The sequence below is a fragment of the Bombina bombina genome, chromosome 5 (genome assembly GCF_027579735.1).
Source record: "Bombina bombina isolate aBomBom1 chromosome 5, aBomBom1.pri, whole genome shotgun sequence".
Taxonomy (NCBI): Eukaryota; Metazoa; Chordata; class Amphibia; order Anura; family Bombinatoridae; genus Bombina; species Bombina bombina.
This window is the reverse complement of record NC_069503.1, coordinates 243,214,599-243,230,780: the sequence shown is the minus strand read 5'-3', so window position 1 is coordinate 243,230,780 and position 16,182 is coordinate 243,214,599. Positions and strand designations below refer to the sequence as shown.

Here is a 16,182-nt window from a genome sequence, read left to right as displayed (position 1 = left end):
ATTTGGCCTGTTCTTGCTCTTAGATTTCTTGTCCAAAAGGGAGAAAAACTAATTTGCCTCCAGTAACAGTCTTAATGGCTGAGTCCAGATCAGAACCAAATAGAATCTTCCCTTGGAAGGAAAGAATCATTATCCTATTTTTTTATATCATGTTACATTCTTGCAAGGACTGCCATAGACATTTTTTACATCAATCTTGATGATGTCCATTGCTGCGTCACATATAAAGACATTAGCAATTTTGAGGGCGTTAATGCAGTTCTGGAGGTCGCCAGCAATTTTGGATACGGAATTGCACCAGAGGACCCCAGCTGCAGCCACACAGGTAATAGAAACTGCTGGTATAAGCAGTCCAATCTGAAGGAATAGTTATTTTAAGAAAGGTTCTAATTTGCAGTCTTGTGGGTCCCTGAAAGAGGTCCTATCCTCCATGGGAATAGTAGTGCATCTGGCAAGAGTGCAGTTGGTTTCCGACAAGTCCATATTCTGTTTTGGAATCCGGTACAGCCTCTTAAACCTGGAAGAGAAAATTTTATACCAGACTGCTTCTATTCCTTGACTATATATTCAGAAACCAAATCTGTAACCTGAAATATCTCTGTACATTATGCAAAACAAGGTGTGGATCTGCTCCACTGTAAATCTGAAAGCATTTTCAAATTTCAGGTCAGGAGCAGGGTCCTTTTCACCAGATGACACTTTCCCATCTGTTGAGTTAATTTGAGTCTTGAGAGTCAGAACTCTGAAGCAGGACAGGAATTTGAGGTTGAGGGGAAGGAGTTAGCATGTCCACATAAAAAGATGAGGGTTAATCTCCAGACTTGTGTTTACGCTTACTTGGCTTGGAGATAGCCACTAAATATTCTGCCATAGCTATGTGTAAATTATTTTTTAACTCAGGGGTAAAGTCAGTAGTAGCCCCGAGTAACATACACAGGGACAGGACATAATTACTTAAAGGAAGTAGAAGGTTGCAGCTTATTTGCAAAGTTGATTGACCTGGAACACTGAAACAGTTTTGCAAAAAATGACAAAAAATGTACAGGTTGAGTTATCAGTAGACAACTCTTCCAAAGGGTTTGACAGTTTCAGTGGGGACAGAGTCACTAGGTTCCATTATATGCATATGAACAAACACACATACACTATTAAATAATAATGGTAGAGAGCCCTCTACACTTGTGAATTAACACCTCTGACACAATTAGATAAAGGGTGAGGCAACACCTAGGCCCTAAAAAGTGACAGACTGACAGAATGCCCCAAGTGACCCCCTGCATGGGTACTCACCCCCCCTCCGGTGACAGGACACAGAATCAGACTCAATTCTGCGAGAACAAAAAATCAGGCAGATGCTCCTTTCATACTAAGCTGCAGCAACCGAGTTAGAAGGAATGAGTGCAAGGCTGAAGGGGCGAGGCTACCACCCAGAACGCTGCTGGTGCCTACATTAAAAAAGTTAAAGGGACAGTCTAGACCAAAATAAAAACTTTAATGATTCAGATAGAGAATGTAATTTTAAACAATTTTCCAATATACTTTTGTTCTCAAATTTGCTTTGTTCTCTTGGTATTCTTAGTTGAAAGCTAAACCTAGGAGGTTCATATGCTAATTTCTAAACCCTTGAAGGCCGCCTCTTCTCTCAGGGGATTTTGACAGTTTTTCACCACTAGAGCGTGTTAGTTCATGTGTTTCATATAGATAACATTGAGCTCACGCACGTGAAGTTACCTAGGAGTCATCACTGATTGGCTAATATGCAAGTCTGTCAAAAGAACTTAAATAAGGGGGCAGTTTGCAGAGGCTTAGATACAAGGTAATTACAGAGGTAAAAAGTATATTATTATAACTGTGTTGGTTATGCAAATCTAGGGAATGGGTAATAAAGGGATTATCTATCTTTTTAAACCAACATTCTGGTGTAGACTGTCCCTTTAATTAGTAATAAAGTTCTTAAAAGCACAAAAAATAGATACCACCAAACAATCATAAGGTGCTCCAGAGCTGAACCCCATGCTTGCTGAGAGAACCACTGACTGCACAGAGCAGACAGCAGTTTTCATTAAAAGGGCCATACCCCTATTTTTTTTTTTTAGAAACTAAAAAGAGGGTCTCCAGGGATGCCAACATGTAAAAAATGGCGTCAGTGTCATATGTGTGCCCTCCTTATTGAGGTAGGGCATTTAAGTACCTGAAAACAGAAAAAACAATTTATGCTTACCTGATAAATTTATTTCTCTTGTGGTGTATCCAGTGCACGGATCATCCATTACTTGTGGGATATTCTCCTTCCCAACAGGAAGTTGCAAGAGGATCACCCACAGCAGAGCTGCTATATAGCTCCTCCCCTAACTGCCATATCCAGTCATTCGACCAAAACAAGCCGAGAAAGGAGAAACCATAGGGTGCAGTGGTGACTGTAGTTTAAATTAAAATTTAGACCTGCCTTAAAAAGACAGGGCGGGCCGTGGACTGGATACACCACAAGAGAAATAAATTTATCAGGTAAGCATAAATTATGTTTTCTCTTGTAAGGTGTATCCAGTCCACGGATCATCCATTACTTGTGGGATACCAATACCAAAGCTAAAGTACACGGATGAAGGGAGGGACAAGGCAGGCTTAAATGGAAGGAACCACTGCCTGTAGAACCTTTCTCCCAAAAAAAGCCTCTGAAGAAGCAAAAGTATCAAATTTGTAAAATTTTGAAAAGGTATGAAGCGAAGACCAAGTCGCCGCCTTGCAAATCTGTTCAACAGAAGCCTCATTTTTAAAGGCCCAGGTGGAAGACACAGCTCTAGTAGAATGAGCTGTAATCCTTTCAGGGGGCTGCTGTCCAGCAATCTCATAGGCTAAGCGTATTACGCTCCGAAGCCAAAAAGAAAGAGGTTGCCGAAGCTTTTTGACCTCTCCTCTGTCCAGAGTAAACAACAAACAGTGCAGATGTTTGGAGAAAATCTTTAGTAGCTTGTAAGTAAAACTTTAAAGCACGGACCACGTCCAGATTATGTAAAAGGCGTTCCTTGTTTAAAGAAGGATTAGGACACAATGATGGAACAACAATCTCTTGATTGATATTCTTGTTAGAAACTACCTTAGGTAAAAACCCAGGTTTTGTACGCAGAACTACTTTATCTGAATGGAAAATCAGATAAGGAGAATCACATTGTAAGGCAGATAACTCAGAGACTCTCCGAGCCGAGGAAAAAGCCATCAAAAACAGAACTTTCCAAGATAAAAGCTTAATATCAATGGAATGAAGGGGTTCAAACAGAACCCCTTAAAGAACTTTAAGAACCAAGTTTAAGCTCCATGGGGGAGCAACAGGTTTAAACACAGGCTTAATTCTAACCAAAGCCTGACAAAAAGCTTGAACATCTGGAACTTCTGCCAGACGCTTGTGCAAAAGAATAGACAGAGCAGAAATCTGTCCTTTTAAAGAACTAGCTGATAATCCTTTTTCCAAACCCTCTTGGAGAAAGGACAATATCCTAGGAATCCTAACCTTACTCCATGAGTAATTCTTGGATTCACACCAATAAAGGTATTTACGCCATATCTTATGGTAGATTTTCCTGGTGACAGGCTTTCGTGCCTGTATAAGGGTATCAATGACTGACTTGGAGAAGCCACGCTTTGATAAAATCAAGCGTTCAATCTCCATGCAGTCAGTCTCAGAGAAATTAGATTCGGATGATTGAAAGGACCTTGTAGTAGAAGGTCTTGTCTCAGAGGCAGGGTCCATGGTGGAAAGGATGACATGTCCACTAGGTCTGCATACCAGGTCCTGCGTGGCCACGCAGGCGCTATCAAGATCACCGATGCTCTCTCCTGTTTGATTTTGGCAATCAGTCGAGGGAGCAGAGGAAACGGTGGAAACACATAAGCCAGGTTGAAGAACCAAGGCGCTGCTAGAGCATCTATCAGTGCCGCTTCTGGGTCCCTGGACCTGGATCCGTAACAAGGAAGCTTGGCGTTCTGGCGAGACGCCATTAGATCCAGTTCTGGTTTGCCCCAACGATGAACCAATTGAGCAAACACCTCCGGATGGAGTTCCCACTCCCCCGGATGAAAAGTCTGACGACTTAGAAAATCCGCCTTCCAGTTCTCTACACCTGGGATATGGATTGCCGATAGGTGGCAAGAGTGAGTCTCTGCCCAGCGAATTATCTTGGAGACTTCTAACATCGCTAGGGAACTCCTGGTTCCCCCTTGATGGTTGATGTAAGCCACAGTCGTGATGTTGTCCGACTGAAATCTGATGAACCTCAGGGTTGCTAACTGAGGCCAAGCTAGAAGAGCATTGAATATTGCTCTTAACTCCAGAATATTTATTGGGAGGAGTTTCTCCTCCTGAGTCCACGATCCCTGAGCCTTCAGGGAATTCCAGACTGCACCCCAACCTAGAAGGCTGGCATCTGTTGTTACAATTGTCCAATCTGGCCTGCGAAAGGTCATACCTTTGGACAGATGGACCCGAGATAGCCACCAGAGAAGAGAATCTCTGGTCTCTTGATCCAGATTTAGCAGAGGGGACAAATCTGTGTAATCCCCATTCCACTGACTGAGCATGCATAATTGCAGCGGTCTGAGATGTAGGCGCGCAAATGGCACTATGTCCATCGCCGCTACCATCAAGCCGATTACTTCCATACACTGAGCCACCGAAGGGCGCGGAATAGAATGAAGAACACGGCAAGATTTTAGAAGCTTTGATAACCTGGATTCTGTCAGGTAAATCTTCATTTTTACAGAATCTATCAGAGTCCCTAGGAAGGAGACTCTTGTGAGTGGGGATAGAGAACTCTTTTCCTCGTTCACCTTCCACCCATGTGACCTCAGAAATGCCAGAACTATGTCCGTATGGGACTTGGCAATCTGAAAGCTTGACGCCTGTATCAGGATGTCGTCCAGATAAGGGGCCACTGATATACCTTGCGGTTTTAGGACCGCCAGAAGCGATCCCAGAACCTTTGTAAAGATTCTTGGAGCTGTAGCTAACCCGAAGGGAAGAGCCACAAATTGGTAATGCCTGTCCAGAAAGGCAAACTTTGGGAACCGATGATGATCTTTGTGAATCGGTATGTGAAGGTAAGCATCCTTCAAATCCACTGTGGTCATGTACTGACCCTCCTGGATCATAGGTAGGATGGTCCGAATAGTTACCATTTTGAACGATGGAACTCTGAGGAATTTGTTTAAGATCTTTAGATCCAAAATGGGTCTGAAGGTTCCCTCTCTCTTTTTTGGGAACCACAAACAGATTTGAATAAAAACCCTGTCCCTGTTCCGACTGTGGAACTGGACAGATCACTCCTATAACTAGGAGGTCTTGCACACAGCGTAAGAATGCCTCTTTCTTTATCTGGTTTACAAATAATCTCGAAAGGTGAAATCTCCCTTGAGGAGGGGAAGCTTTGAAGTCCAGAAGATATCCCTGAGATATGATCTCCAACGCCCAGGGATCCTGAACATCTCTTGCCCACGCCTGGGCGAAGAGAGAAAGTCTGCCCCCTACTAGATCCGTTACCGGATAGGGGGCCGTTCCTTCATGCTGTCTTAGAGGCAGCAGCAGGCTTTCTGGCCTGCTTGCCTTTGTTCCAGGACTGGTTAGGTTTCCAGCCCAGCTTGGATTGAGCAAAAGTTCCCTCTTGTCTTGTAGCAGAGGAAGTTGATGCTGCACCTGCCTTGAAGTTTCGAAAGGCACGAAAATTAGACTGTTTGGCCTTTGATTTGGCCCTGTCTTGAGGAAGGGTATGACCCTTACCTCCAGTAATGTCAGCAATAATTTCCTTCAAACCAGGCCCGAATAGGGTCTGCCCCTTGAAGGGAATGTTAAGTAATTTAGACTTTGAAGTCACGTCAGCTGACCAAGATTTAAGCCATAGCGCCCTACGCGTCTGGATGGCGAATCCAGAATTCTTAGCCGTTAGTTTAGTCAAATGAACAATGGCGTCAGAAACAAAAGAATTAGCTAGCTTAAGTGTTCTAAGCTTGTCAAGTATTTCAGTCAATGGAGTAGCTGTCTGAAAGGCTTCTTCCAGAGACTCAAACCAGAACGCCGCAGCAGCAGTAGTGACAGGCGCAATGCATGCAAGGGGCTGCAGGATAAAACCTAAACATTTTCTTAAGGTAACCTTCTAATTTTTTATCCATTGGATCTGAAAAAGCACAACTGTCCTCGACAGGGATAGTGGTACGCTTTGCTAAAGTAGAAACTGCTCCCTCCACCTTAGGGACCGTCTGCCATAAGTCCCGTGTGGTGGCGTCTATTGGAAACATTTTTCTAAAAATAGGAGGGGGGGAAAACGGCACAACGGGTCTATCCCACTCCTTATTAATGATTTCTGTAAACCTTTTAGGTATTGGAAAAACATCAGTACACACCAGCACTGCATAGTATTTATCCAGTCTACACAATTTCTCTGATACTGCAATTGTGTCACAGTCATTCAGAGCAACTAACACCTCCCCAAGCAATACACGGAGGTTCTCAAGCTTAAATTTAAAAGTAGAAATATCTGAATCAGGTTTCCCCGAATCAGAAATGTCACCCACACTGAAGCTCTCCTTCCTCAGCTTCTGCATATTGTGACGCAGTATCAGACATGGGCCTTAAGGCATCTGCGCGCTCTGTACTACGTCTAACCCCAGAGCTATCGCGCTTTCCTCTGAATTCCGGCAGTCTGGCTAATACCGCTGACAGGGTATTATCCATGATTGCCGCCATGTCCTGCAAAGTAATCGCTATGGGCGTCTTTGATGTACTTGGCGCCATTTTAGCGTGAGTCCCTTGAGCGAGAGTCAAAGGGTCTGACACGTGGGGAGAGTTAGTCGGCATAACTTCCCCCTCGCCAGAATCCTCTGGTGATAAATTTTTTAAAGATAAAAGCTGATCTTTATTGTTTAATGTGAAATCAATACATTTAGTACACATTCTCATATGGGGTTCCACCATGGCTTTTAAACATAATGAACAAGGAGTTTCCTCTATGTCAGACATGTTTATACAGACTAGCAATGAGACTAGCAAGCTTGGAAAACACTTAAAATCAAGTTAAACAAGCAATATAAAAAACGTTACTGTGCCTTTAAGGGAAACAAATTTTGCTAAAATTTGAAATAACAGTGAAAAAAGGCAGTTAAATTAACGAAATTTTTACAGTGTATGCAACAAGTTAGCAGAGCATTGCACCCACTTGCAAATGGATGATTAACCCCTTAATACAAAAAACGGATTAACAAATTGAAAAAAACGTTTTTTAAACAGTCACAACAACTGCCACAGCTCCACTGTGGCTTTACCTTCCTCAATATATGACTTTTGAAGCCTTTTGAGCCCTTCAGAGATGTCCTAAAGCATGCAGGGGACTGCTGAGGGAAGCTGAATGTCTCTGTCTGTAATTTTAACTGCGCAAAAAAGCGCTAAAATAGGCCCCTCCCACTCATATTACAACAGTGGAAAGCCAGCCATGTGGAAAAAACTAGGCCCCAATAAGTTTTATCAACAAAGCATATATAAAAACGATTAAACATGCCAGCAAACGTTTTATATTGCACATTAATCAGAGTATATACCTCTGATAGCAAGCCTGATACTAGTCGCTATTAAATCACTGTATTTAGGCTTAAGTTACATTAATCCGGTATCAGCAGCTTTTTTCTAGCAAATTCCATCCCTAGAAAAACTTAAACTGCACATACCTTATTGCAGGATAACCTGCACGCCATTCTCTCTCTGAAGTTACCTCACTCCTCAGACATATGTGAGAACAGCATTGGATCTTAGTTACTTCTGCTAAGATCATAGAAAAACGCAGGCAGATTCTTCTTCTAAATGCTGCCTGAGATAAAATAGTACAACTCCGGTACCATTTAAAAACAAACTTTTGATTGAAGAAAAAACTAACTATATTACACCACTTTCCTCTTACTACCTCCAGCTATGTTGAGAGTTGCAAGAGAATGACTGGATATGGCAGTTAGGGGAGGAGCTATATAGCAGCTCTGCTGTGGGTGATCCTCTTGCAACTTCCTGTTGGGAAGGAGAATATCCCACAAGTAATAGATGATCCGTGGACTGGATACACCTTACAAGAGAAAAAATGTCAGTAGGAGAGTAGGCTTAGTCCCCTGGCTATGCTGTACCTGTGATAAAAGTACCGTCTTATAGCCTATAGGCTGTGTCTGTGATGTGGTTAGTGACTTACCTGAAATAGCACCCCTGCTTACCAGGCACCAATCCAGTAGAGAGCCAATCTAGTGCTTGTACAAGTACACATCAGAGGATTTTTAGAAGAAATACCAATATCCCACAGGGAGTGCTAAGGGACATATGCCTGCGATGCCTGAGGGTAGCTATGGCTGAAATCCCATTAGGAAGATACTGTGCACATAACAGGGTATTCCTATGTCCCTGTATCACTTGAAATCTCTTCTTTCTGAAAGATATGTCTAAAAGAAAAAATGGTTTTACGTTGATCTGAGCTCCCATATATGAATCCATAAGCAACTAGCTGAATCACCTCTATTCTCAACCTACACCTGAGAGGCCAAGAACAAAAAGGAGGAGAGATGGGAGAGATTGAAGCTCTTGTGTGGGTTCTTGGCCCCCTCCTCCTAGTGTCGAGCATTATATCCCACATGTTATGGAACCATATGGACTATCATCATCATACAAAAGAAAAATCCACAAAAATACATGATAAAATGGCAGTCAAACAAAAACTCACCTTTCTCAATATAGCTTTTGGGTGCCCAAGAAGGATCGCCATCAGCATATGGATCATTGTACTGCACAACAGCAGCCTCCTCCTCCTCATAGTCCACTGGTGGGGGAGGAGGTGGTGGTGGTGAATCATCAAACATGGGGATCTCATCAGGAGGAGGTGGTGGTGGAGGAGTTGGACTATCAGCAACTGAAAGAGAACATCCAGACTGAATTGGCATTGTGGATCTACAAGCAAGGTCAATTAAAATAAAATAAAAAGGATAACTTGTTTCTACAGTAAAAAAGTAAAACAAATGCATGCATTAGATAAATCATGCATTAGCCATAGCCAGAAGCATATATCCATGGCTGAAAGCTTTTACCTGACATTTTAATCTCCCCTTACCTTAAAGGGACATTATACACTCATTTTTTCTTTGCATAAATGTTTTGTAGATGATTTATATAGCCCATAAAGTTTTTTTTTTTAAATGTATAGTTTTGCTTATTTTTAAATAACATTGCTCTGATTTTCAGACTCCTAACCAAGCCCCAAAGTTTTATCAGAATACCGTCAGCTACCTACTCCTGCTTGCTCCTGTTTGTATAAAGGGTCTTTTCATATGCAAAAGAATGGGATGAGGGGGGAGTGTCTTATTTCCCACTTGCAGTGGGCTTTCCAACTACCTTTTTAACAGAGCTAAACTGAGAACTTCTAAGTAAGTTTTTAAACAGTTTTATACTGGATTTTTATATCAATATCTGTGCATCTTATTCGTTATAGTAGTGTCTATTACATGCAGTTATATGAAAATGAGTGTATACTGTCCCTTTAAGAAAAAAAGGGGGGTATTCTAATCATGCACCCTAACCATTAAATTGCACACAAAAAATAATCAAATGGTTCAAGATGCAAATTTTTACTATTTTGCGGTTTTGCATTTTTTAAAAAAATCTCCTATATATTTTGTCTAGATACATTTAAAAAAAGGCCACTATAAATCCTGCTTTTTAAAAAACGCTAATTTTCTTTAATGTATGCAGGCTATAATCTTTTAATGATAAAACAATAAAATGATATTAGTTATTAAGGTCTATATCACACAATACATTTCCTCATCATAGAATACAAAATGTGTTTGTGTTACAATCCAAATTTGAAATGAAATATAAAAATAAAAGGCTCCCGTGTGGTCTTCATACTATTATAGAACAGAATAGAAGACTATAAAATATTTGCTATAACACAAATAAAAAGATGCTCTGTATACATTTTAGGACGCACCATTTAAACATCATGTAACTGTAAGACTGACCGTTATCACAAAGGTTCAAGTACGGATAAAGTTATTTCAATGTTAAAATGGAGGTCATGCACTTTAATTTCTCATTTTATTTGTCCAACATAATTACCACCCACTGGCAAAAGCGCTCTTGGCAAGCATCTTGCTAGCCTTGCATTCAGAGTCAGGCTCCTCAGCATAGAAGAAAGAACTTACTGTTTTCCTGCACCCTGGCCACGAAGCCTGTGAGAGGTATCTGTGGAGTCAATTGAGGCATTGGGGGAGGGGGGGAAGCGATAGAAACTGGAAGCAGCAACACCACATTGGCAGGTAAACAGGTAAAAAGGAAAAAAGAAAGACAAGCAACAGTGAGTAACAAGGACCACAAGCGGGAACAGTTACGACATGTTTTTGTATTAACAATACAGGCTGAACTGGTATGACAAGAATGCCCTAAAAACGAACACTATGCTGTCTTAATGATATTTTAGCTGCAATCTCAATAACATTATGAGGTTTGCAAGAATGTGTAATATTAGATATTAAACTAGCCCTGAAGCAAAGGTGTTTTTTTTAGCTTTTTCTTTTCTTAGAGTAACAGTCTTTCTAAAACTACCTGTGTATTAAGGAACCATTCAGTAGTCGCAACAAATCACTAGAAATGACAGACCAATATGTGTGTGTATATTTTATATATATATATATATATATATATATATATATATATATATATATATATATATATATATATATATATATATAATCTATTTTTGTTACATAAACTTAAAGGGACAGTAAACCCCAAAAATTGGATTCATGATTTGGATAGAAAATTCAATTATAAACAACTTTTAAATTTACTTTTATTATCAAATATGCTTCATTCTCTTGTTATATTTTGTTGAAGGAACAGCACTGCACTACTAGCAGCTAGCTGAACACATCTAGTTAGCCAATCACGAGAGACAAATGTGTGCAGGCACCAATCGACAGCTAGCTCTCACTAGTGTAGGATATGTGCATATTCATTTTCAACAATGGATACCAAGAGAACAAAGCACATTTGAAAATAGAAGGGATTTAAAAAGCGTCTTAAAATGACACGCTCTATCTGATCCTTGCAAGTATAATTTTGACTTTCCTATCCCTTTAAGTAGACTGATTATGGATTGATTAAAGGGACAGTCAAGTCCAAAAAAAAACCTCATGTTTCAAATAGGGCATGCAATTTTAAACAACTTCCCAATTTACTTTTATCACCAATTTTGCTTTGTTCTCTTGGTATTCTTAGTTGAAAGCTAAACGTGGAGGTTCATATGCTAATTTCTTAGACCGTGAAGGCCGCCTCTAACCTAAATGCATTTTGATAGTTTTTCACCACTAGAGGGCATTAGTTAACGTGTTTCATATAGATAATATTGAGCTCATGCACGTGAATTTACCATGGAGACAGCTCTGATTGGCTAAAATTCAAGTCTGTCAAAAGAACTGAAATAAGGGGGCAGTCTGCTGAGGCTTAGATACAAGGTAATTACAGAGGTAAAAACGTGTATAATTATAACTGTGTTGGTTATGCAAAACTGGGGAATGGGTAATTAAGGGATTATCTATCTTTTAAAACAACAAAAAGTCTGGTGTTGACTGTCCCTTTAACCATTTTTTTAACTTGCAGATGGCAGTGTTGCATAAAAGTGCAAAAAGAACACTGTTTTATTATTGCACTATTACTTGTATATAACTGTGTGTTTTATTATTGCACTATTACTTGTATATAACTGTGTGTTTTATTATTGCACTATTACTTGTATATAACTGTTTTATTATTGCACTATTACTTGTATATAACTGTGTTTTATTATTGCACTATTACTTGTATATAACTGTGTGTTTTATTATTGCACTATTACTTGTATATAACTGTGTGTTTTATTATTGCACTATTACTTGTATATAACTGTTTTATTATTGCACTATTACTTGTATATAACTGTTTTATTATTGCACTATTACTTGTATATAACTGTGTTTTATTATTGCACTATTACTTGTATATAACTGTGTGTTTTATTATTGCACTATTACTTGTATATAACTGTGTTTTATTATTGCACTATTACTTGTATATAACTGTTTTATTATTGCACTATTACTTGTATATAACTTTTATTATTGCACTATTACTTGTATATAACTGTGTTTTATTATTGCACTATTACTTGTATATAACTGTTTTATTATTGCACTATTACTTGTATATAACTGTTTTATTATTGCACTATTACTTGTATATAACTGTTTTATTATTGCACTATTACTTGTATATAACTGTGTGTTTTATTATTGCACTATTACTTGTATATAACTGTTTTATTATTGCACTATTACTTGTATATAACTGTGTGTTTTATTATTGCACTATTACTTGTATATAACTGTTTTATTATTGCACTATTACTTGTATATAACTGTTTTATTATTGCACTATTACTTGTATATAACTGTGTTTTATTATTGCACTATTACTTGTATATAACTGTGTGTTTTATTATTGCACTATTACTTGTATATAACTGTGTTTTATTATTGCACTATTACTTGTATATAACTGTTTTATTATTGCACTATTACTTGTATATAACTTTTATTATTGCACTATTACTTGTATATAACTGTGTGTTTTATTATTGCACTATTACTTGTATATAACTGTTTTATTATTGCACTATTACTTGTATATAACTGTTTTATTATTGCACTATTACTTGTATATAACTGTTTTATTATTGCACTATTACTTGTATATAACTGTGTGTTTTATTATTGCACTATTACTTGTATATAACTGTTTTATTATTGCACTATTACTTGTATATAACTGTGTGTTTTATTATTGCACTATTACTTGTATATAACTGTTTTATTATTGCACTATTACTTGTATATAACTGTTTTATTATTGCACTATTACTTGTATATAACTGTGTTTTATTATTGCACTATTACTTGTATATAACTGTGTGTTTTATTATTGCACTATTACTTGTATATAACTGTGTTTTATTATTGCACTATTACTTGTATATAACTGTTTTATTATTGCACTATTACTTGTATATAACTTTTATTATTGCACTATTACTTGTATATAACTGTGTGTTTTATTATTGCACTATTACTTGTATATAACTGTTTTATTATTGCACTATTACTTGTATATAACTGTTTTATTATTGCACTATTACTTGTATATAACTGTTTTATTATTGCACTATTACTTGTATATAACTGTGTGTTTTATTATTGCACTATTACTTGTATATAACTGTTTTATTATTGCACTATTACTTGTATATAACTGTGTGTTTTATTATTGCACTATTACTTGTATATAACTGTGTTTTATTATTGCACTATTACTTGTATATAACTGTTTTATTATTGCACTATTACTTGTATATAACTGTGTTTTATTATTGCACTATTACTTGTATATAACTGTGTTTTATTATTGCACTATTACTTGTATATAACTGTTTTATTATTGCACTATTACTTGTATATAACTGTTTTATTATTGCACTATTACTTGTATATAACTGTGTGTTTTATTATTGCACTATTACTTGTATATAACTGTGTTTTATTATTGCACTATTACTTGTATATAACTGTGTTTTATTATTGCACTATTACTTGTATATAACTGTGTTTTATTATTGCACTATTACTTGTATATAACTGTGTTTTATTATTGCACTATTACTTGTATATAACTGTGTTTTATTATTGCACTATTACTTGTATATAACTGTTTTATTATTGCACTATTACTTGTATATAACTGTGTGTTTTATTATTGCACTATTACTTGTATATAACTGTGTGTTTTATTATTGCACTATTACTTGTATATAACTGTGTTTTATTATTGCACTATTACTTGTATATAACTGTGTTTTATTATTGCACTATTACTTGTATATAACTGTTTTATTATTGCACTATTACTTGTATATAACTGTGTTTATTATTGCACTATTACTTGTATATAACTGTGTTTTATTATTGCACTATTACTTGTATATAACTGTTTTATTATTGCACTATTACTTGTATATAACTGTGTGTTTTATTATTGCACTATTACTTGTATATAACTGTGTGTTTTATTATTGCACTATTACTTGTATATAACTGTGTGTTTTATTATTGCACTATTACTTGTATATAACTGTGTTTTATTATTGCACTATTACTTGTATATAACTGTGTTTTATTATTGCACTATTACTTGTATATAACTGTGTTTTATTATTGCACTATTACTTGTATATAACTGTGTTTTATTATTGCACTATTACTTGTATATAACTGTGTTTTATTATTGCACTATTACTTGTATATAACTGTTTTATTATTGCACTATTACTTGTATATAACTGTGTTTTATTATTGCACTATTACTTGTATATAACTGTTTTATTATTGCACTATTACTTGTATATAACTGTGTTTTATTATTGCACTATTACTTGTATATAACTGTGTTTTATTATTGCACTATTACTTGTATATAACTGTGTTTTATTATTGCACTATTACTTGTATATAACTGTGTTTTATTATTGCACTATTACTTGTATATAACTGTTTTATTATTGCACTATTACTTGTATATAACTGTGTTTTATTATTGCACTATTACTTGTATATAACTTTTATTATTGCACTATTACTTGTATATAACTGTGTGTTTTATTATTGCACTATTACTTGTATATAACTGTTTTATTATTGCACTATTACTTGTATATAACTGTTTTATTATTGCACTATTACTTGTATATAACTGTGTGTTTTATTATTGCACTATTACTTGTATATAACTGTTTTATTATTGCACTATTACTTGTATATAACTGTTTTATTATTGCACTATTACTTGTATATAACTGTTTTATTATTGCACTATTACTTGTATATAACTGTGTGTTTTATTATTGCACTATTACTTGTATATAACTGTGTTTTATTATTGCACTATTACTTGTATATAACTGTGTTTTATTATTGCACTATTACTTGTATATAACTGTGTTTTATTATTGCACTATTACTTGTATATAACTGTTTTATTATTGCACTATTACTTGTATATAACTGTTTTATTATTGCACTATTACTTGTATATAACTGTGTGTTTTATTATTGCACTATTACTTGTATATAACTGTTTTATTATTGCACTATTACTTGTATATAACTGTTTTATTATTGCACTATTACTTGTATATAACTGTTTTATTATTGCACTATTACTTGTATATAACTGTTTTATTATTGCACTATTACTTGTATATAACTGTTTTATTATTGCACTATTACTTGTATATAACTGTGTGTTTTATTATTGCACTATTACTTGTATATAACTGTGTTTTATTATTGCACTATTACTTGTATATAACTGTGTTTTATTATTGCACTATTACTTGTATATAACTGTGTTTTATTATTGCACTATTACTTGTATATAACTGTTTTATTATTGCACTATTACTTGTATATAACTGTGTTTTATTATTGCACTATTACTTGTATATAACTGTTTTATTATTGCACTATTACTTGTATATAACTGTGTGTTTTATTATTGCACTATTACTTGTATATAACTGTGTGTTTTATTATTGCACTATTACTTGTATATAACTGTGTTTTATTATTGCACTATTACTTGTATATAACTGTGTTTTATTATTGCACTATTACTTGTATATAACTGTGTTTTATTATTGCACTATTACTTGTATATAACTGTGTTTTATTATTGCACTATTACTTGTATATAACTGTTTTATTATTGCACTATTACTTGTATATAACTGTTTTATTATTGCACTATTACTTGTATATAACTGTGTGTTTTATTATTGCACTATTACTTGTATATAACTGTGTTTTATTATTGCACTATTACTTGTATATAACTGTGTTTTATTATTGCACTATTACTTGTATATAACTGTGTTTTATTATTGCACTATTACTTGTATATAACTGTGTTTTATTATTGCACTATTACTTGTATATAACTGTGTTTTATTATTGCACTATTACTTGTATATAACTGTTTTATTATTGCACTATTACTTGTATATAACTGTGTTTTATTATTGCACTATTACT

At 35.6% G+C, this 16,182-nt stretch overlaps 1 protein-coding gene across 12 annotated transcripts in view; it reads right to left on the bottom strand.

Annotated features, from left to right (window-relative positions):
* ABI1 (abl interactor 1) overlaps positions 1–16,182 on the bottom strand; it is a 348,244-nt gene that overhangs the window by 15,732 nt on the left and 316,330 nt on the right. For 6 of the 12 annotated variants that reach the window (XM_053713911.1, XM_053713917.1, XM_053713913.1 and 3 more), the window contains 2 exons: positions 10,210–10,296; positions 8,733–8,918 (listed from right to left, as the gene is read on the bottom strand). In XM_053713911.1, the coding sequence (XP_053569886.1) occupies positions 8,733–8,918; positions 10,210–10,296 (273 nt within the window). The remainder of the gene's footprint in view (positions 1–8,732; positions 8,919–10,209; positions 10,297–16,182) is intronic. The other 6 variants (XM_053713914.1, XM_053713920.1, XM_053713916.1 and 3 more) reach the window with 1 other exon arrangement.